The sequence below is a fragment of the Excalfactoria chinensis genome, chromosome 8 (assembly GCF_039878825.1).
Source record: "Excalfactoria chinensis isolate bCotChi1 chromosome 8, bCotChi1.hap2, whole genome shotgun sequence".
NCBI classification, from domain to species: Eukaryota; Metazoa; Chordata; class Aves; order Galliformes; family Phasianidae; genus Excalfactoria; species Excalfactoria chinensis.
The window spans coordinates 773,886-797,511 of record NC_092832.1 but is presented as its reverse complement, the minus strand read 5'-3'; the positions used below and the strand labels follow the sequence as shown (position 1 = coordinate 797,511).

Here is a 23,626-nt window from a genome sequence, read left to right as displayed (position 1 = left end):
GTGGTGATCGGACAAGGGGAAATGGCTTTAAGCTTAAAGAGGAGAGACTGGATATAAGGAAAAAGTCTTTTACAGTGATGGTGGTAAGGCACTGACACAGGTTGCCCAGAGATGTGGTGGGAACCCCATACCCAGAGACTTTCAGGGCCAGGTTAGACCACATTCTGAGCACCTGATGGTGCTGTGGATGCTCCATAGCATGTTCATTGCAGGGGAGTTGATGAGACAACCTTTAAAGATCCCTTCCAAGTACCACAGGGCTAGAACAGATCAAGAAGGGTTAGGAGAAGGAAGGGGAAGTGGTAACAACTACATTTTTAGGCTAAGCAAAATGTTGTGTATGTTATTGGTTTCACACCACTTGTCAGAAGTGGAAGGGTTTTGTATGGTTTATTTTTTCTATTCCCCCTTGACATAATTTTTAATGTACTGGGTAAGACTAAGTCTGATCTGTCTGCTGTTACAGCTGACCAGAAATAGGTTTCAATCTGCAAACTGCTCATCATACCACAGTGGATTTGTCTACTAGAAGTTTATGGGCATAAAATTCAAAGAGGTTTTATTGAGACTGCTGTGAAATTACAATTATGAACTTGGCAATGAGCTTCTGGGAAGTCAAAGACATTTCAAATGTTTGAAAATGCTGGAACAAGGTTTTGTTCTGATGACTTCGGGTTCAGCTTTCAGAAAACAGACGCAACAAACCAGCAGCTATTTGATCTGAACAGGCTTGGAAGAATAAACACATTACCTTTTGCCCGCTTCTTAAGGAATCCGAGATTAAAGACAACAGAAGTGCAGCACCCAAACCCAGGCTGCCATCAGATGTGCACATAACAGCACAAAGTATCCAGTATTCTGGTGGTAGCAGAACACAAGAGTAGAAGAAGAAAAAGATTGAAATGCAGCTGTCACACATGTGACTGCTTGAGGAAGTTGAATTTTTAACATTTTAACCAAAAAGAAGGACTTCACAAGCAAAGCCTTGAATTTCTTGCACGTGAGCTATCCCTAAAGCTTCCAGATACAGAGCTGTTCCACAACCTTCACCAAAAAATAAAGTGAAAACACCACATAAATGATCAAAGTCAAAACAGCAGGCGCCAGAAGTGTTACTTTTTGTCTGATAACACTGCAATAACATAAACTGTATAACGCATGATAAAACTCTGCCATAAAATAGAGAAAGTACATACTATAAAATACCAAATATAAAAATTATCATGTTAACGGAAGGAAAAAATACAAAGGAAATATAACAATAAAATCATGGTACCATTTTCTTCCCGTACTGCAAAATTTATTGGAAAAAATGTTTAAATTATGCAGCACTATGACAAGTTACTTTTATTCTTGTTCTTGATTTTAAACATGCATTAACTCAAACAGAAACAAAACCTTAATCAATGCAGAAAATGTTATTAATCACCAAGCATTGCATGCAGATTTAAGGAGGGATGATGCAGTATCTATTACACATAATTACCTCCCTTCCTACAGGCTTAGAGACTTTAGCAATTAAAAAAATACTGTTATTCTCAATAAAATGAGCAGTCACTGAATTAGCACGAGCTTTGATAAATGAGCTGTTACTGTTAAATTTGTTTTGACAGAAAACTACCAAACAAGGTCAGACCTGCTTCAAATAGTCTTTACTTGAAGTGATACTATTCCTCGTGACCACTGCCTCTGTGTCTGCTAGGATACTGAAGGCCCTCTCAGAATGATAAGAGTGTCTGTTAGTATCAACAGAAATCTTGAGACCAAAATCTCCCTTACAGCTTTTGCAAGGAAACACTTGTGCCTTCTGACCACATTCCTGCAAACAATTTTAATTACATGCCTTGTTTTCACTACAGTGAAATTCCTAAAAAGTGTTTTCCTTCTCCATCTGCTGCTGATCAAGCAATTCACAGCATAGCTGAGAATGGTTTTTGTTCAAATCTCTACAAATATCTTTTTATGTTCTGCACTGGCTCTCACAGACAGTAGGTCCACCTTTAACTACACTGTTCAGTCCCCGCCACCTTCTCCAAACTCCACGAGAGAACAGATGACAAACAATCGCTGGGACTGCCAGGTACAGCTGAGCTTTAATCCCACAAAATTAAAGAAATATGAAGAGAAGCCAGCCAAGCACTCCTCAAATGTTCAGCTCTCACACCTTGCTCCCATATGTGCCACCCAGTGCCGCTGTCAGCTCCTTCTGCTCTTTTCTATGTCACATACAAGCTGATTGCATTATTTCAAAGGAGGCTGGAAGGGTTCAAAGTGTGAGTGTATTTTTCTCTATACAATTACTATGAATTCCATCACTTATTCTGACAGTATTAAAATAACCTATGTCTAACTTGCAGTCTTTTATTACTGAAAGTACTAAAAATAGACTTGAAAACACAGCCCTTAGCAGATTAACTACTTCACATTCTTACCAAGGAACATTTTATTTATCCCTAGTAAACACTGCCACTGTTCCCTTGATGAAATGTTATGTTTTTAATCATGACCAAATGCAAAATCATTTTTAATTTATCTGGAAACATTTTGTGTAGAAATATGCAAACCAACAACTACTTAACACACAGGTGCTACCAGCTAAAAAAAACCTCAAGCAATGAAGCAATGTAATTTTGTGGAAAAAAAGCGAAAAAGGAAATGTAAAAAGGTAGGGATTTTTTTGTTGCTTTTGCTTGTTTGTTTTGGGTTTTTTTGCTTGATGGATTCATAACATTCTTAAATGTCAGTAAAGCAGACTTTTTGTGAACACATTTGCAACTCAAAGATTCAAGAGTAGATCCTTTTTAATAACAGTTACAAAACTTCTCCTGACATTAATAACCAGCTGAAGACCCTACTTGTAACCTCAAAGTTGTATAAATCTCATTTTTTGATAGGCATTTGTTACCAAATGTTTGTTGTTTACCACTCAGTCAAGACAAGCAACACATGAAACACAGATTGATGACGGAGTCTTGGTTAGGCCAATACAGCCAATGGTTATGGGAAAGCAAAATCCCTTCCAGTAAAAGAAACCAATCTTAACAGCAACAACAAACAGCCAAGTGACTTACATTCAAGAGAAATGCATTGAACAGCAGTAGCAATTAATGGTATTTCAAAGCAAAGCTGAAGAAATCTCACTGATGCAAGCTGAATGGAATCAGGGCCCATGGTAAGGAATGCATCTGTATTATCTCTGCTAGCAAACTTTTATTCTATTGTGTTTCTAATTCCATCTCACATTTCAGGAGATGCCAGTTTACATCAATTAAAAACGAGACAACTGTTCGACTAAGAGACCAGTGTTTACACTTTCCTAAGATAAAAAATAAAGACAATGAACTCAGTGACTTTGTAGTCATAGCAACCTAAGTACATAGCTTTTAAAATAAGGATATCAACATACTGAAATGTTTCGAATGTTTAAAAAAAAAAAAAAGGAGATACAAAATAATATGAAAATTCACAGGAAAATGTTTTCCGGAGTTGTGCACAGCCCTATTTTTCAAGAGCAGTGTTGCTTTCAGACTGTCTCTGTGAATCCAGTTATAAAGATGGAATCAGTTTCTTGAAGCAGCAGACCTGTGACACATTCTCTACGTGTGGTTGTTGTTAAGATTGTTCTTGTTAAAGAATCTCCTTGCTTCAACACTGCTAAGTGACACAGAACAGCGAGATGGATTTTCCTTTCTGTATTCAATGCTTTCCATCATAGCCTGCTTGATCACCTGTAAAACATTTAACAATATGTCATTCAGGAAAAAAACTAAGTTTTAATGATTTATTAATTGATAAAATTCATAGAAAAGATTCTTTCAGATCTTAATACATGCTTCTCCTAATTTAATCTCAGCTCCAAAATTCAACAAAGTGATTGCTGAGTATCACTATGAGTTCAATTTCTTTATTGCATAACACATAGATGGAAATGTAACGAACAGATAAATGTATGATGGGATACCACCAATGTTAAAGTCACTCTGGAACATAAACCATCTGAAGCAAGCACCACAACAACACTGAAGGGTAAATCAAAACAATGCTCTCTGGGGAAAAGGAGGCTGAGGGGAGACCTTATCGCTCTCTTCCAGTACCTGAAAGATTCTTACAGTGAGAGTGGGGCAGGTCTCTTCTCACTAGTGACAAGTGACAGGACAAGGGGAAATGGCCTCAAGTTGCGCCAGGGCAAGTTTAGGTTGGATATTAGGAAGAACTTCTTTACAGAAAGGGTAGTTAGGTACTAGAATAGGCTCCCCAGGGAGGTGGTTGAATCGCCATCCCTGGATGTGTTTAAGAGCCGTTTGGATGTGGTACTCAGGGATATGATTTAGCAGAGGTGTTTTAGAGATGGGCTACTGGTTAGGCTGCGGTTGGACTTGATGATCTTCAAGGTCTTTTCCAACCTGGGTAATTCTATGATTCTATGAAGTTTACTTGAGTTTACTCCAACCCCACTGATCATAACAAGCTTTGATCCATCCTCAATTTTGTGAATAACAACTAAATAGAGGAAGCACTTTGTACGTCAAAATTATGAGATAAATACTGAAATAAGACCTCTCTACCTTCAGTATGGCTGACATAGGGTGGTACTCAGATCATCTATTCCCCTCTTTTAACAGTCTAGATTCCTTAAGACCCTTCAACTCTGGCATACATACATCTAAGTTATTGAGGGTGTTGAACTCCATTAAATCATGAAGCCTCTTGAAAGCCTCATTGGGATACTGGAAGTTGAAGGTGGAGAATGGTGTGTTTGGATCATCAAAAATGTCAAAGTCAGCAAAATCCTTGTCTTCCTTTGTCTCTCTTGGAACACCTGCATACAAAAGCAAAACAAGCACAATCTAAGACTTACCATCTTACTTTTTAAGGGTTCTCTCAAAATTCCTAATCATAACAGACTTAGGAGACTTTTCAAAGACAAAAAACTTCTGGGCTATCATCACTTTGTCACTAAACATTTTTAAAGGAACATCTAGATACAGCATCCCAAACTATTCGCTCACCTGGAGCTTTGTACTTCCGGAAGTTGATGTTTGCCAGTACAAAATGGATTATGGTTGGGCAATCCTTCTCTGAAGAGGTATCCTTTGGTTTAAAAACATAGCACTCCTTCAGGCCCTCTCGATCAAATACATTTGGATCTATTTTTGGGAAAGGAAGCTTGTTCATTTTGGCCCATTTTTCAGCAAGTAAAATTTCCTGAAGAGAAAGAAGATGCGTATAAGCACTCATTGAAAAGCAGTATTTTTCTTTAGTTCAATACAGTTCAACCAGGTGTGAGTACTAGAAGTGATTTTATTAACTCATACTTATTTACAGCAGAAGAACTGATCAAGTTGATCTTTGCACAGAAGACCCAGTATGGCAAAATGAGCAACTAATTCAGCCTTCCCAATCTTCATCACCTGGGATGATTCACAGGAAGGAAAGAATTGGTCTGTCAAATAAATCTTCGGGTGAATTTACAAAGTTGACAGGTAGAAAAAAAAACATTTCTAATTCTACTTTCAAACTGAGTATCAGCACTATGGAAACCAATGAGAAATAAACACAAGTCCACGCACTGTTATGTTCCCAGTCACATCACAACACTGGAGCATTTGAAAGCATGCTAAGCAAAAGAGTCTAGAAACCAGTCTTTTTTTCCTTGTAACAAGTCAGTAAACAAAATAATTTGTAAATAATGACTCAAAAGCATTTAATGAAGGTGTGTGAAAGGGAGGGGAAGGAAGGTCAACATGTTCAGTCTTGGTTTTGAATAAAATAGGACCCTTCTTGGAGCAAATGTTTTTAATACACAAGAGATTAAGAGATAGTGGATATAAAATGAGAAAATGAGAATAAAATAAAATAAGTGTGGAGCCACTGACTTCAGCTGACTGATTTTCCTATGTGTTAGAGTACTAAAAGTACATTAGAGTGCTACCATAGATAGAACAAGCCCAACTGTTGAACTGACATCTATTCTTGGTAATGCAAGCAGAGCCATTGGGGTTACACAGCCAGTAAACAAAATTGGTTTCTGTCCCTTAGGCCATTATCATACAACCTCTGCCTGTGAGCTATGTGCATTAGCTAGAGGTACATCACTATTTTTATTATAAATATATTTGTGCTTCAAGAACAAATGAACCATTCCCTTTGACAGCATCTTTACAGAAATCCAAGACATTATTTAATTTTCATACCATCTTTTCTTGTGTAAAATGAGTTTGCCTTTTAAAACCTATAGTTTATAGAAAAACTTCCAGGATGCCATCCAGGTATGTTCACCAAAATGGCACAGAAAACTGCAATGGATTGAGATGAAAAGCTTAATGCTTAGGAAGTGTAATAGAAACAACTACATATAGCCTTCTAGATAGACGCCATTTTCAGAACATAAGAGAGTGCGTAATAAATGTTTCAGAGGAGGTGACAGAATTGCATCAGTAAATCCAGCTGATACGGAAGGTAGTAATGACAAATAAGGAAAGAAATTTTGAAATGAATAAAAACTTAGAGTAGGAAAGACTCTGGGATTAGTTCCTCTCATAGTTCTACTTCCCAGCAGCCCCCAACAGACCTGGAGACTATGGAAGTTATTCTTTTCTAGTCCTCTTCTTTTCTTTGCATTTGAGAACAGTGATCTGTAGTTCATTTTGCTACAGATGTTATTTTTTAATGCTGTTCTGAGGTTTTGTTCCTTGATAGTCAGAAGGGGAAAAAAAGCTCTTTCTTTGTTCTAACTGAAATTTGCCTATAAACCAACAAAGAACACCGGGTGTTTCTCAATTAGCATGCTTTCTTGGTTTCCTTAAAAATTATTTATTAAAATTCACTCAGGTTTCCAATAAACATTGCCTCTTCTTTAAGACCCTCACAATAGACTCTTAAGTACTGCTGTTTCTTTATCAGCTACCAAATCAATCAACATTAACCTTTTCTGATCAGCTGGAGCTGTCTGGATACAGAACGTGTACAGACTGTGCAGCCTGACAGCTCTGCTTTCTGCACCTGCTGCAGAAAGCAAGCAGGTCATTTAAACTGTATTTTTCTGTGGTTTTGGTCTGGCACAAACACATTTAGGAATACTACTTAAAACAGGATAGGGATTATCCTAGAGAGACGAAAATGAACAGAACCGTTACTTTCATTTTCAAAACATTATATATTTAGGAATACACGAGTAGCTGAATGAAAACCCTTTTCTACCAGGCAATGACAGAAAAACATTAGAGAACAGCTGTACAGAGCTAGAGCACTAGCAACACCATAAACTTAATTGTTAACTACTGATATAAAATCTGCAATTCAGCATGACAGCAAGACTTTCATAAAAAGCAACATAGCTACTACTCCAAACAGTGGTTACAGAGATGCAAATTACATTTTTCTACTTTGTGTCACTTGTCTTGCATGAGTCATGTAAACAGGAACTGAGGCAGAGTGGAATATTCTGCCTTGATGTGGAAACAAGTTCCTTTCATGTTGTAGACAGACAGAATGGCCAGATGTAATCATTAAGCATGCAACAATCCCAACTGGAAAAATAAAATTTAACTTAAATTTATTAACACAAATGAAAGAATGGCCTATTTTACTCACTTTGAAAGGAGGACTGGAGTCACTTGGCCTTGCTGAAAAATCAAAAGAGATGATGAGATCAACTCCTCTTTGAGGTCTTAGGATAAGTGGATATGGAAGGTTAAATGTAAGACCACTGTCCACAATGTGAATCTTCTTGCTCTTCACGTCTAGTGGCTCATATATCCTCTCAAATTCATCAGGATCTACACAGAAAAAATGAAAACAAAACAGAACAGGAACACACCAATTAAAAACTGCAAATCTGATTGTGTTTTTAATGTTTCCCTAAGTAATGAAGAATCTACAGACTTTAAAATGCTCAGTATTCCAGCTAACCATTAAAAGAACATATATATAACCTTAAATCTCATCTTAACAACTAGAGAAGGAAAAAAGGAAACAGAGCTGGGGTGGGCTCAGAAGGTCATGAACAGCAACACCCTGCCTCAAGGCAGAAGCAGAGGTGGCTCAAGGTATAACTGATGAGGACAGAGGCTCAGCTCTAACCCTGGCCTTACCAGCTTTATCCCTTCACCCAACAAGACGAGACACAAAGGAAAGTGCTTATGGGATGCTAAGATAGAATCCTAACACATATCCAGTGCCCTATAATCCCTGCCTAATCTTCTCTCCAAGTTTCTCACCTAAACTTTTTGTTCTTCCCAGCTCCTCTTCACCCGACTAACTGGAATTCACCCACAGAGCTTTGAAGTAGATCTACTCTGGGGCACTGCTTGTCTATGTCTGTTTCTGACTATTAAGGACTAACAAGTCAAACAACTCACTTTTCAACCCACTCCAAACCTCATCACCTCATTACTGTAACCCATATTCATATCTGATATTTAAGCAGTGGGCAGAATTAGATCCTTACTGACATTATAAAATAGTTCCCATGCCTAAAGTTTTCAAACTAGACAGTCCAATTTAAGATTTCTTCTGAATTAAGTCATTCATGAACGTTCAAACTGAGGGCTGAGGAAGATAATATTTTCCTTTTCAATCCCAGTATTCCCTGGGTGCAACTCAGGAAAAATCAAATGAGTTTTGGAGGGTGTTTTTGTGCTTATCCAATTCTCTGGATACGGTTAAACCACCCCTGCAAGTAGTTAAAAATTTGCTCCTAAGCCATTTCTAGCTCTTGATTTTAAAAATATTTCTGATTCATGGTTTAGCTTTTTGACTAAAAACTAATGAAAATATCTATAGAGGGCAGTGTAATCTAAGCAATGCTGAGTAGAACACTGTAGCTATTTCTTGTATAATTAAATTTACTATCATCGTCTACCTATTAGTGGTAGAAATTATCTGAAAGAAAGATATTTTAATGTGGAAGAAAAAAGATGAAACTGATTCAAATTCCAGTCTGAAAGAACAAACTTCTTCCTTCACTTCAGGATCCATGACAAAAATGTATTGTTATGAGCAGTAAAACATCTCTGATCGTATATTTTGACTTTTTATTTCTGTTATTGCTATTCACTGAAGGGCATTTGGATAAAATTGGATCCACCAGTTTCCTAATATTTGCTCCAACTTCCATAAGAAACATCTTCAAAGTACTGCTTGTTGCTAAAAAGCTAAATAAGAGACTTATTTTAAAAATAGGTCTATTTCATACTCATTAATTAGCATAAATAAATGAAAATATATTATTATCGAATTCCTTACACTCCAAAATCTGCCATTAAAAATATACTACACACACTACTAGCACAATTAAAACAGTTCTGATCTCCCCCTCCTTTTTTGAAGACTGTATTTCAAACAATTTATAATTTATTTTAATCTTTTGTTCTCGATAGAATTCCCAAAACTTGCAAAAATGTATGTTGGTCAAGTTTTGTATTAGATTTCTTTATAAAACTTGAATTTGAAGCCAAAATCAAGTCAACAGAGATCTTTGAAATAAAACTTGTGCCACTTCCTGTATTTTTTATGCTACTGCATCTCCTGTCAAAAATAAGACAGCTCTATGGTGACAGCGTTCATGATTCTATCTCCCAAATTAGCATAATTGTTGAGATATTTAATAGGATAAAACACTGTAATATCATCACTGAATTTATAATGATCACATGGATTGGTTTCATTATTCACGGACTCCTGTAATTACAGGAGAAATTCCGTTTTTCTTTTTATCACAGTACCTTTTAGAAGTACATTTGGTTTTTGAACTGCAAAGAATAGTTCCAAAACATAACCCACATCCATGCTGTGTGTCCAGAATTAAGAACGCAGTGAAGATTATCCAGTAGTTAGTTACTTATTTTAATGTCCTGAACTTAAAGGGAGACTTAGCACGTAGTTTGGTTGGATTTACACAAGGTATGGAGACAGAGGCCAGCTCCAGCACCACTGAGATAAGACTGAACCATGCTGAAAGAAGCACTTTTATTCTTTTTATATTTTACAACACATGCTCCCAGGACAGTCACACTACATACTCCAGCAGCCCCAATATTTCAGTCCACCATTACACACCAGAGTGAAGGGTGAAAGGAATATTTATGCTTTGAGAGCCTGGGACGTGAATTTTCAGATCAGGCAGACTGCTCTTCTGAAAGATGTATCTGTATGAAGAGAAGCTTTCAACTTATGGAACAGCCAACAGAGAGAAGCATGAGATGCTTGCCTGGCCTGTAGCAATTGGATACACAGCCAGCTTAGAAATAAACAAGAACTGCTTGGAAATAAAGAAGACTGTGCTCTAGAGACCAAACTTTGTCACAGATGGCAGCTTCAATGAAAGTAAGGGGAATTAAAAGGGCGTTTGCTATTGACGTGCATCTACTATAGCAGAGTTTCCATAAATAATGAAGCAAGGAAGTGGAGATTATAAGTAAGGAAGTGGAGATTGTAAATTGGTTGTGGTTTTTTTGGTTGTGGGTTTTTTTCCCTATTGTAATTCATATGGCATTTTCTCAAGGAATTTTAGTATGTTGTAACATTAGGGCACAGAAATAAAACAGATCTGAGCTCACAGTGAAACTACTCAAGAGGCGTAAACTTTTAAAGCATATTTGAAGTCAGTTAAGAAAACTCTCAGCACAAATGGAATCCACAGCAAAATGATGCCAAGTATTTTCATTACAAAAGCTGGGAATGTAAACACCAAAGAGAAAGAACTCCCAAACTACAGCACACAGATAAAAAAGACAACAAAAACACAATGCAGTTCAAATACAGGTGGTGAATTATTAATTAAAATTAAATTTTCACCAATTTAAAACTCTTAACGGAGCCCACTGCACAAACAGTTTTCTCATGTACACTCTCTGCTCCAGCGCTTAAGGAGCTGCTGACCCACTGACTTAGGCAGCAGTAATCGCACTGATTGTCAGAAAAACAGCATCTGGTCTGTAGGAGTGTTTCTTTCTAAGCAGACTGCACACACATGCTGAACTCCCAGAGCATGATTTGTGCCTGTGAAAGGCTTGAGACTATTGGAGATGTAAAACATTACTTGTATCAATTTTGATTCATTTACCTTTGCGTTTGGGGTCTGTTAATATAAACAAAGTCTAAGCAATCCAGACTTCTCTCTGTACTGAAGCTGCTAGGTAAATTCTTGCTGATAAGAATAAATATGCAGTGCTTAAATGCATCCAGTGCCATGGTAATACACGGCATTCTAAATTTATTTGTAAGGTTCCTTTCTATCTATTCCTCTGAATTCCCAGGTTCTTACATCTATTAGCAAAATTCACCAACAGCATTAAAACGTGGACATGCTCTGAACTACTGAGTGATTAATTTTTAGATTAACTACTGACATTTTGTGTTTTGCTTTTGCTTTTTACTACTCCTGGCTAAACTGGGACCATTCACAGCTGTTAGATTTTAGTTGTTAATTCAGGTTTATGAGTGTGGGCTCCCAGAAACACAAAAAACTTGCAGCTATAGCAAACTTCCACCATACATTTTAGCCTGAGGATTTTCAGGTGACAGACAGTCAAGTAACTGTCTCGGAGGAACAGACTAATTCTGACAAACCTGCATTTTACTTCAACTGACACTAAAATACAGGAAGCTGATAGTTGATGTTGAAGATTATCCACGTGTCTTAATTATGCAAAATTCTCATCAACTGTCACTTTTTCCAAACATAAATTTACTACCCGCTTTCCTGCCTCCTTTACTACCACTATAAATATTAAGATTACCCAGTTGTAAACACCTCTGAGATGGTAAAAATATTTAGAAAGCAGAGCACAGATGGAAATTACTGTGCAACCACTCAAAGGGATTTGTTACACTAACAAATACACATTAGGCAGCGCCTGCTCCTTAAGCTTTTAAACGACATCTGGTATTTACTATTGCTTAATGACTGACTGGGACAATCTATTTCCTCTAGATAGAAAACGGGCTGAAGTGACTGTTATAATGTGGGTTGTTTGACAGTGCTATGCAGTTTGTACCACAGAAACTCCACACTGTATCTTGACTATGACTTGACTTTTCTATAGGGAAAACCACATGCATAATGCAGTGCTCTGCTGTCTACTAAGGAAGAAAAAAAGTGCACCAGAGACTAAAGAATACTCAGAAATTCAGAGGTTTTCACTGTGTAGAGTGTAATTAACTCTGCCTATAGGAAGTCTTCAAAATGCTAATCAAATGTGATACCTAATTCTCTGCACCTACTGTCCTATGCACCATGTATTTCATGCAGGGGAGTAGGGAAAGATGCTAAACAACTTCTGCAAATCAATTTTTTCTTACATTCTTGTTTGCCACCAGCATGCTTGCTTCCTGCTTATGACAAGATGCAACTGGGCAGGGAGGACACTCATGAGGTTTAACAAGAGCAAGTGTAGAGTCTTGCACCAGGGGAGGAATAACCACATACATCAATACAGGATGGGGGCTGACCTGCTGGAAAGGAGCTCTGTGGAGAAAGGCCTGGGTGTTCTAGTGGACAAAAGGTTGGCCCATGAGCCAGCAGTGTGCCCTGCTGGCGAAGTAGGCCAATGGTATCCTGCAGTGTATTAAAAAGAGTGTGGCCAGCAGGTTGAGGGAGGTAATACTCCCAGTCTGCTCTGTCCCAATAATGCCATATTTAGACTACTGCATCCAGTTCTGGGCTCCTATGTTCTAGATAGACAGGGATCTCCTAGAAGGACTCCAGTGGAGGACCACAAAGATGATGAATGGCCTGGAGCATCTCCTGTGTGAGGAAATTCTGAGTGATTAGCATGGGGAAAAGAAGATTGGGGGTGGATCAGATGAACGTTAATAAATACCTAAAGGGAGGTGGGAAGCAAATGGATGAGGCTAGGCTCTTCTCAGTGGTGTGTAGTTATAGGACAAGGAGTAATGGCTTAAACATTGAACTTGAAAGTTCTGCACAAACATGCAGACAAGCTACTTTGCAGTGATGGAGCACTGAAACAGGCTGCTCAGAGAGGTAGTGGAGTCCTTCCATGAAGATATTAAAGCCCAATCTGGATGCTGACCTGTTCTACCTATTGTAGGGTGCCTGCTTTAGCAAGCGGCTTGGACTCAGTGATCTCTTGGGGTCCCTTCCAATCTCTGTTGTTCTTTGAAATGCAGATGCGTATGACAAATCAGTCATACTGGGAGGAACGTGGAGTCAGGAAAGCAAGGATGTAGAAATAAGAAGTGCACTGCCTCCACAGGATTGTCAGAGGAAGACAAAGGTGTCAGAGAAGCTATAGAAAAGCACTGTAGAAAGATAAGGAAAGGTCTTACTTCTATCTGAAGGCTTAGCCAATGAAAAGAACATAGATCATCCATTACAGCAGCCCATGTGAGTGAGAAGCAGCCTTAATGAAGGGTGCCAGACACAAAAGCAGCTTGATCAACTCTGTCAGCATCTCCCTGAAAACAAAGAGCTGAAATGCTAGCAGTTGTGCTGTAGAGCTTGTCAGGGGATTAAGGAAGTAGGCGGCATGCAGAAATCATTGTGAAGTGATGTTTGTGACACCCTGTCATCTGACAACCTTCAGCACTGGTCGGTACTCATGACTGCTTATAGAGAAATGTTGTCTCACCTTTGTTTGAGGGCAGCTGTAAGCCTTGCAGTTTGAGTAAATGTTACCACACGGAGGAAATCACAGTTTAACCAATGAATATGCAGTAACACAGGCTTTCTGCAAACTAACCTGCCACAGCTGCATCTAGTTCATCTTCCTCCACAGATTCCTGAGTCAGAAGATCTGCCAGAGGAGACAGTGGGTAACAGCTGTTGAGGTTCAATCCCAGCATGAAGTTGTGCACTTTCCCAGCACGCCCTTCCCTGGTATTGAAAAGGGCACTATCACCCACCAACGCCATCAGCATTCGCTGCACCCAGCTTTCTTGGCTGCTGTTCTGATACTCTTCATTTGCCTCTGAATTTTCAGTGCCTGTAAAGGACAAAGAAAAGAAATCAGTGGTGAGATAATTAATGCGTGAAGTACTAAACCAAAATTTCTGCATCTTTTAAAATAAAGGACCGATTAAATAGAACTAGGCCATTGCCTTCTTTCAAAGAGCCATGGATTGAATGAAGGAGCTCTGCTGCAACAATTTTATGGAGAGAATGGATAGAAATCACCCTCTCACCTTCACAAGCCAGCAAATGTTCTCATTTGCACTACAGCAGTGTGAATATATCCAACAGGAAAACATGCTGGGACTATGTTAGATGACCTGAGCTGTATTTTAGCTAGTTTGGATGGCAAAAGCAATTGAAAATATGACTTTACCTGTCCTGGACTCAGGTGACAAACCTGAGTCACCAGTATCTGATTGGTTTGGATGTATATTGACACCCTCCTTCACCCTTTGCTCACTGCCAGAAATCCAGCTTTCTGTAAGCAAACAAATCTGGGCCTCTGAATCTTCGTAAAATCCTTGTATGGTTCTCTTTAGCACATCCCTTTACTGTGTCCTTGGAAAATAACACTCTCGGGTAGAGATACAATATTTATGATGGCTTTGCGTGGCCTCTGCTCAAAAAGAAGTAATTTCGGTTTTACTTTTACTGCAGACAATCACAGACTTAGATGTCAGTGGATATGGGAGTATGCATAAAACTGTAGACATTAAATAAAAATTCTGTGATATCTGCATAAATGAGAATGCTATCACACAGAAGTTCTAAAAAATCTGAAAATATAACTTCACTAAACTAAACTCAATAACCAATATTTAATTTTAATTAAGTAGTACAAACTTTGTCTAAACTCTGATATCTACATCTAGACGTTATAAACGCTAAAATGACTTGGACTGGTGTGACCTGACATTTATAACCTGCCATAACTCACCTTTTCGATTGCTTTATACATGGAGATAACTCAGGCTCAGGCTCTTTATACAAGTAGAAAGAAAACAAACATCAAACACCACAGAGTTCTGCGGTCCAATATCCATCAACAAATATCCTATAGAAGATAACCAGGCACACACAGAACAGATCTGTAGGTTGTCCTCCACTTTGGCTACAAACTATGAAATAAATGTAGTGTTTCTTGCTGGCTTAAACAGAGCTTCTAGTACTTAAACAGGAAATCTGTAGTATTAAAAGTGGTATTACACACTCCCTGTTATTTTACACAAAAGGGGAAATGAAGAAGCAATCATTCAGCTCAGCTAGTGACCCAATCAAAGGCTCATTTTACAAGATTTTCTTTTCTTCCTGCAGACTTTAAAACTACAAATGAGCACAGAGAGCCACATTCCCATCCTTGCTTAAGTTGTTAAAAAATAATTCAATTTTTCAGATGAAAATCACTATTATCCCTAAAAGTGTTTTCATGTACAGAAAATGTTATTATGATGAGACCAGTACCCGGACTAAAATCTCGGACATCTGCAGGTGGTTCAGGTTCCTGAAATTTTCAGTAGGATCTTTTTTACCACATGTGGTTGTGCCTGTTCTGGGAAACTAGATTTGGGCACTGCTTAAAGCACTACGCCAACCACTAGGAATTTCCTGTACCAGATATTGTTTGTACAGGTGCTGGAAGATATCTGTGAATACTGGAAAGACAAAGTAAAACATTCCCAAGTAAATATTTGATAAGGAACACTTCATAACAATGGGTAGTGCTCGTTTGCTATGCTGACAATTCAAGCATGCCTCTGAGCTCAGTAGCTTGCTGAACTTCAGATCACTGGCTCAGAAAGTCTGATTTTTGGATGTAAATGAAATGTACGTGAAAGTGGAGATCACCGTGAAGCCTTGCTGGGTGGATGCTAAGACTAATGGCATACAAGAGAGTCATTTACTCACTGACTTGAGCAGGAGACACAAGGTCAAGCCAAAGCCTTTTGATCAAGATATCTCTGTTTTCCTGAGCCACTGGCTCCTTTAAAACCCTTGTTGCTAAATAGTTAAGTTTTGCCACTGTTATCAATTGCAAAGGACTGATAAGACTGAGGAAAATGGGATTTGATAACATCTGGTCAGTTTGAACACATTACGAGAAAGCTGATGAAGAAAGTAAAGTATGAAATAAAATGTGTCAATTTCCTTACCTTTTGGATGCTGTGATTCATCTTCACTGTCTGAGCTGTCATTACTTACAAGGTGCTTTAGCCTAATATTTTCTGTTAAAAGAAATACAAAATTACTTGGAACTACTACAGAATAGCTAAGAATTTCCTACCAATTTGAGGCATAAAACTGTGACATTTTTCATAATAGAAAATACAGCTAAGAGATTTTATCTGTTGTGAACATCTCTACATTCAGAATCTGATCAGAATACGTTGGTGTTAGCTTGCAATAAGCAGATTAACCACAAAAGGAAAACCTAAAGCAGTACACACTACCTGCTACTGCATCACATTTGACACACCTCATTTACCTGAAGTAAAATTCAGATGTATAGCCTCTATTGTGTCAGTAACTCCTAGCAAACTAGGAAGACAATAGGAGATCTTCTAATCCACTGCTAATATTCAAACAGAGGAACACCACCGCCACTCAAGGAGAGATGGGACACTGCTCTCAGACGCAGGATTTGGGTTTTGGGTGATCCTGTGTGGAGCCAATGGTTGGACTCTGTCACCCACGGGTGTCCCTTCCAACTTGGAATATTCCATCATCATATTCTATGATGGTACACTCATCTTTTAGGTTGTCATTTCCTTCATATGCCATATTAAAGAAATGTCAATTTCACTCTGTTACTTTAGCTCAAGGTTAGAATCTATTTTCTATAACTAGTGTAGACTGAAAGGATAGAAATTTACTGTAATGCCAACTGTAAAAAAAATACAGCTTTATTAACCTCTGTAAAGAATAACAAATACAGATGACTACCACTGTTGCTTTCTTCTGAAGACGGTTATGCCCACTATAGCTATATAATATCACATAACAAAACAAAAGAGCTCTCATCATCATGGATTTTTCCTTAAACACATTTTAATACTCAGGGATCCTCAATCACTATCTAAAAAACGCCAATAACATGCACACACATACCAAAGACAAACATGTACAAATTCTAAAGCCATGCCATAGAAAACAAGTGAAAATTAACATCAGTGACAAAAAAAGGAAGATAACAAAAGGAACAAATCTAATTTTAGGACATCACATCATCTCTTTAAAGCAAACCCTAAGAAAAACTGCTTGTTCACTGCTGCTAAGTATGACTAATAGACTATCTGTACAACCGTGGCTCCTCTGATGCCTGCTGGTATTTTGCCATACACTCTAGTAGAACTGAGATTTTACTGGGACAACTGCAGCTCTGTGATGGTTCTCCTCTAATCAGTATTTTAAAATCTTAGAGTACACTTTTCAAATTACATGTGAAATAAATACAGACATTTGCTGGGGGTAGGAGATAAAAATATGTCTCAACATCACAAGCAATTACGTAGACCCTTCCACTAACAAATTCATTAACAGATACCCTCCACAGGTGTTAACACTCCTGAGGTGTATTAGGTATATGAACCTGAAGGCACAGGTCCCATTTTCTTTCATAAAGAAGTACAGTATCAAACAGATGAGTAACAACTATTGGAACAGAGATACAGAGGTTTAGGGATTTGGTTTTTAATCATCTTCATCTGCATTCTAAAAAAACTCATCTATTGCTTTAGATAAATTTCCCTGTAATGCCTTCTTAACAGGAAAAAAAGTGTTAAAAAGCTGTTTCCTTATCAACAACATTCTCAAATAAAACACAGCAGTCTAACCCAAGCAAACTACAACCCTTTTGTTACAGTTAGTTTGCCATTTGTACATTAGGAATGGAAACAAAATCACCAAATTATTAAGTGAAGGATCACATACCAGCAGCTGAATTGTAATTAGAAATAATTAACCTAAAAATTCAGAAGTAATCAAATTTATGTTTACTTGACTAATTTCTAGGATAATGCAGCACTGTGTTAAGAGATTATAAAAGTAACTATAAAGTATTTGTCATCTTTCAGTCTGTAAAAACTAGCATATGAAAGAGTGGTAGATTCTTACACCTCTATAAAAGTATGAGGTCGATATATGCATGTGATGTGATCAGAAGAAAAAGTTTAAGAAAGAAAAAGTTCTAGTTTTCTTTCACTGTCCTCACTAGGATCTAGCAATGTCAGCAGGTCAACTTGCTTGCATTACACATTCTTACAGTCACTACCAACCAACAAAGTGCCATTTTTCTACAAACAGTCCATGGAATCTTGTTAGGAATTGTTCTGCTTAGTAGTGTAATTATTTACTAAAGTTACCTAGTTCTTCTTCCATGGTGGGACCTTTATTTTGAGAATTGGAGACGCCGAGCACTCTGTTAAATAATATAGAAAATGCACTGCCCCAGACACCTGCAAAGTGAAAACAAAAAATGAATGGAAGCTGCTAGAAGGTGAAAAAAAGAAATAATAAAAACAAAAAACAAACACATACCACAATATTTCAGTCATTGCTTTCATACTAAACAGACTTGTGATTATGGAACACATTATGTCAAACTCAGATTTAGCAGAATCTCAAAGGTAGGAACTGACAATCCATGTCTGTAAAATCTTCCAAATGTATGTCTTCCCACCAACTAAAACGATACTTCTTGCTTCCCGTATTTGTGCTTGCCTTTATGAGCACCTGTGAGTGAACTATTAAAATTAGTTTCACGTTTCCATCCATCACATACTTACCCATTAAGAAATGCAAAGGATTTTCACTGTACTTCTTCACCACTGTTCCCATAAAAAATTTGCTTCCAAACAAATCCGGTGACATAAAAGTGCCGTACTTTGCCATACCAATCTCATATGGACTGAATTCCACCCAGTCTGCAAAATAAGGAATTTGCATCACAGTGTTAATCTGATTAGAAACAGAGGATGTAATGGCTGAGGCTCCCATTCAAGGAAACAAATATGAATTAAACAGGTACTGAACCCACAGTAATGTCTCTCACATTGTGCAGAACTGAAGAATTTGTTTACAGCAAAGGAGGAACTGCCATTTCCATTCCCTCTTATCACAACATTTGGAGGAGGAAAGTAAGGGTGGAAGAACAAAAGTAAAAAAAACCAGCAATCACAGACAAGAAAAACAAAATGACACCTCGTTTTCATCTCATGGTCCTATATGATTCATTATTATAAAGCACCAATATGGGTCTTAGTTCCAGGTTTCTTTTCCTTCACTGTGATCCTACCATATATATGCTATCCAAATTGTGGATGACAGTGACAAAGGCAGCAGAAAAATTATCTAACATGGCAAGAAATATTGTGATGTTGTGAAAGATTATAGCAGAGGCATTAAGGTTACACCACTAATGTTTCCTGAGAAATGCAACAATACAAATCAAAGCTGAGAGGCACCTGAGAAAGTGCCTCTCCATGCCTCTCCAAACCATGTTAATACATTTTTTAACACACACACCAGATTGACAAACACAGAATTCATTCAAACATGAAGAACAACATTCCAATGCATTTTCTGACCTCAGAAGAAAATGCCAGGAGTGATTTACATTCTACAGCTTATGCCTTTAGAAAATGCATTTCAGTTGATTTTGAACTATTGTTTTTCTACAAGTGGAACTGCTTCTATTAAGAGAATTTGCTTCATCTTTGAGCAAAAGTGAAAAAAAGTACCCTACATTTTCACTACTTTGTTCATCTGCTTTATCTTCCATACTTTTAGTAGTGATCAATTTGGCTGCTTCTGTAACTACAGACTAGAAATAACCCTGAAGCAGGTCAAAAGAAAGAGCTTTCAGAAATCCCCACAGGTCACAGGATGCTATCCACTCCTGCAGGTATGCAGAGTTTCTATTGAAACAGTAAGAGGAAAGTTAACCATCTGTCCCAAAATGGAAAGATTTAATCATGACTACTATGAGTTTCGTTTTGTGGGGCAATGCTTAACTACATGAGTCAAATACAACATCCTACTTTCCAAATTAACTGTCCACAAATAAATTTTCGGTTATTAGAACAGAAGGAAATTCTTTTACAGATCCAGTTCAGGAACTTAAAGCTATTTGCCTTTTATGGGCTTTGGCAAGTATCTATTTTAGAATCACGCTGATAGTGAAACAATTTAGAATTAGAATTAACTTAAATCTGTGATTGCCAGCTTTCATTTTTCTATTTGCACTAACGATGATGATTTCTGAAAACATACCCTGTTCACAGAAACAAAGCATCTGTCTTAAAAAGAAAGGCCTTCTGCCTTAGCTTCTGCCATTCCTGAAGCTCCCTGAGACAGCAGCCATTCAAATCAGTGTCCCAAGAGACAGCTCTCACAATGAAGGACAGAGAGCGAGACTGGAATCTTATTCCACGAGAAACACTGAAGCGTTTCTAGGAGTTTCTATCCCAGTCAAGAGGGTTAATTCCTTTTAGTGGCTTATTCCAAAATGTATGGTTGTCGGAATTCTCTCCACTCTCCTCTGGATATCAGTATCTTTTGGTCATTTAGAAAGATATCTTAATAAAAAAATAGCAATAACAATTAATTTAAGAAGCTGTCTTCAACTGGATCATCATAATCCTGTTTAGTTACAATGATTACTACAGTTCTGGGTGCAGCAAGTGTAGCCAGGGTCAGGAGTACTGGGAAAGCATGCAGAGTCTGGGGCATGAGAGAAATTAGCAGCTGCAGGAAATCGTGCACCATTGTTCCTCAAAGTAACTCTGAAACAACATGAAAGTTGTCTAGAATCTAGTAACAAGAAAGTGTAAATATTTTAGTTCAAAGCCTGCTCAGTTCTAAAAGGAGAAAGGAATCTTACAATAGAAACAATCAAGATCATCCTCTACGATGACAAAGGTGATAGTCTCAAAAAAGGAAAAACAAGATCCATTGACGGAGGTAATATGTTTTCTAACCTAGTTAGTAAGGCTGGAGAAATCAACCAGCCTTCAGCTGTTTCTGGGCTTCCTTTGAGAAGGCTGCTCTTAATGACAGATCATTTTATTTTTAGAAATAGTAAAGAAGGAACCAAAACAATATTCCTTGTAAAACAGAAAGTCATCAGAAAACTTGTACGTTAAGCCAATGAGCTTACTGACTTTTGAGGAGAAAAGCAGAAATTCTCCTATGAAAACTGTAAACTTACAACAGGATCACAGAATCACCAAGGTTGGAAAAGACTAAACGATCATCCAGTCCAACCATCCACCCATCACCAACAGTTCCCACTAAACCACGTCCCTCAACACAACACTCAAATGTTCCTTGAACACTTCCAGGGTTGGTGACTCCACCACCTCCCTGGGCAGCCCATTCCACTGCCTGAACACTCTTTCACAGAAGCAGCATTTCCTAACGTCCAGCCTGAACCTCCCCTGGCTCAGCCTGAAGCCATTCCCTCTGGTCCTATCATGAGTTACACGAGAGAAGAAGCCAACCCCCAGCTCACTCAACCTCCCTTCAGGTAGTTATAGAGAGCAATAAGGTCTCCCCTGAGCCTCCTCTTCGCTAGACTGAACAATCCCAGCTCCTCATAAGGCTTGTGCTCCAGACCTCTCACCAGCTTTGTAGCCCTTCTTTGAACACGTTCCAGGGCCTCAATGTCTTTCTTGCAGTGAGGGGCCCAAAACTGGACACAGTACTTGAGGTGCGGCCTCACCATTGCCGAGTCCAGGGGGACAATCACCTCTCTGCTCCTTCTGGCAATACTGTTTCTGATGCAAGCCAGGATGCCATTGGCCTTCTTGGCCACCTGGGCACACTGATGGCTCATATTCTGCCAAGCATCAATCAATACCCCTACATCCATTTCCTCTACACAGCCTTCCAGCCACTTTGCTCCAAGCCAGTAGTGCTGCCTGGTTTGCTGTGGCCAAAGTGCAGGACCCGGCATTTGGTCTGTTGAACTTCATCCCAATGGCTTCAGCCCAGCAGATCAACACTTCCAGCCAACTTGGTGTCATCTACAAACTTACTGAGGGTGAACTCAATGCCCTCATCCAGGTCATCAATAAAGATATTGAAGAGGTCAGGTCCCAGCACCGATCGCTGGGGAATGCCACTTGTGACCAGTCGCCAGTTGGATTTAGCTCTATTCACCACCACTGTCTGAGCTCAGCCCTCCAACCAGTTCCTTACCCATCCAAGAGTGTACCTGTCCAAGCCACAGGCTGTCACTTTCTACCTAATTTTCTATTATGAACAAATCTTTGACTGTGACTTTTCCAAATGCTTTTTGGGAAATCTGGATGTAATTTGACTTCTTAACCTCTGCCAAGCCACTCAGTGCTTCCTTTCTCAGTCACATTATTACCTAGGCACAGAGATCCCTTTGATTGTACAGCAGCTAGTGCCAGCAGACCCTCACTCTAATCAGGTTACCAGATGAGACTAAAAGCTATAAATAAAAGAAAAAGCCTATTTTAAGTCACCAACAGTACTATACACAGTGCAAGAAATAAAAAGGAGTACATCTATTGGAATAACCCTGCCTGACTGCAAATGTTTACCTCTGCCTTTAGATAGAGAACAGAAAGTATCATTCCACAGACGCCTGAAACAGTGGTAGGATTAATTTCCAAGAAAAAAAGAAAAATAGCAGTTGATCTAAAATACACTCTATTTGTTTTACTTGGTAATGGGGACAGGAAAAAATGCACCTTAAAAGACAAGCAAAAGTTCAGCTCTAGGATATGCCATGAGGAATAGGAATATTCAACATCTCTTCTTTGAAGCTGCTTTGCTCTGATAGACTGTGCCTACATTCTGCCCCAGCCAACCAAGTGCTTGCTGATCCCTGAAATGTCTTGTTAGCAGATTCTACTGTAGGATTCCCAGCAGACACTGAGCACAAACACATCTATTTTCCAATCACCTTTCAAAACAGTTAGAATTGTTATGATGTTTTGCTTAAGTACCTTCTTTATCACAGGTTTCTATTCTTGTTTTAAATGAGAGCTCCCTGTAGTTGGTTCACAGCATTGTGAATTTGTTAAACTCAAAAGAACATTTAATAAAATGCCAGGTTCTTACCTAGTCCTTGCCAGAAGGAAAATGAAGTGCAGTCAAGTTACACAACACAATTATTCTCAGAGGTTAGAAAAAAAAAGGAAGAAAAAACAAAAAAACAAGCTTTTTCTTTTTTTAATCATGCACTCCTCATTCCTTTTTGCAAATGATTCTTCAGACAGATTGAAAACATACCTGCAAACATAAGCTCTGAGACATCTGGTTTGACATGGAGACATGTAAAGAGTGGAAGAGCACACTGTGCTTCATTGACTTTCTCCTTCATGTCACTCAGAGTGGTGTCCATCCTCTGTGTGAAAAGAAAGAAGTTATATCCAATGAGATCCTGTCACAACCTGCTGATACTTTGGAGACTAAAAGTTTCTCTCAAAAATGGACAAAATTATTCCAACAAAACAGAAAGAACTTGTAAAAGGAAAGAATTTGTTTCAGTGCCTTTTATCTGCACAACTCAGGAGGGAAGGAATGGGCAAAGAGTTGATAGAAAGATGATACGAGCATGAGTTACATGAGGGCTGCTCTAAAAGTAATGCCTCCTATGTTATGATGTTGGTCCATGAGATCAAATGCAGATGTTGGTGGGATGGCAGTAGAGGTTGAACCTTTTCACCAGTATCCCAT

The 23,626-nt window shown here is 38.4% G+C and overlaps 1 protein-coding gene across 4 annotated transcripts in view; it reads right to left on the bottom strand.

Moving 5' to 3' along the window:
* Nucleotides 1–537: 537 nt before the first annotated feature.
* Nucleotides 538–23,626, bottom strand: part of PLA2G4A (phospholipase A2 group IVA) — a 74,512-nt gene continuing 51,423 nt past the window's right edge. For 3 of the 4 annotated variants that reach the window (XM_072343688.1, XM_072343691.1, XM_072343689.1), the window contains 9 exons: nucleotides 23,180–23,294; nucleotides 18,700–18,837; nucleotides 18,277–18,369; nucleotides 16,069–16,140; nucleotides 13,707–13,949; nucleotides 7,594–7,778; nucleotides 5,010–5,205; nucleotides 4,662–4,819; nucleotides 544–3,728 (listed from right to left, as the gene is read on the bottom strand). In XM_072343688.1, the coding sequence (XP_072199789.1) occupies nucleotides 3,597–3,728; nucleotides 4,662–4,819; nucleotides 5,010–5,205; nucleotides 7,594–7,778; nucleotides 13,707–13,949; nucleotides 16,069–16,140; nucleotides 18,277–18,369; nucleotides 18,700–18,837; nucleotides 23,180–23,294 (1,332 nt within the window). In that variant the 3' untranslated portion in view covers nucleotides 544–3,596. Of the gene's footprint in view, nucleotides 3,729–4,661; nucleotides 4,820–5,009; nucleotides 5,206–7,593; nucleotides 7,779–13,706; nucleotides 13,950–16,068; nucleotides 16,141–18,276; nucleotides 18,370–18,699; nucleotides 18,838–23,179; nucleotides 23,295–23,626 lie in introns of all 4 variants that reach the window. The other variant, XM_072343690.1, reaches the window with a different exon arrangement.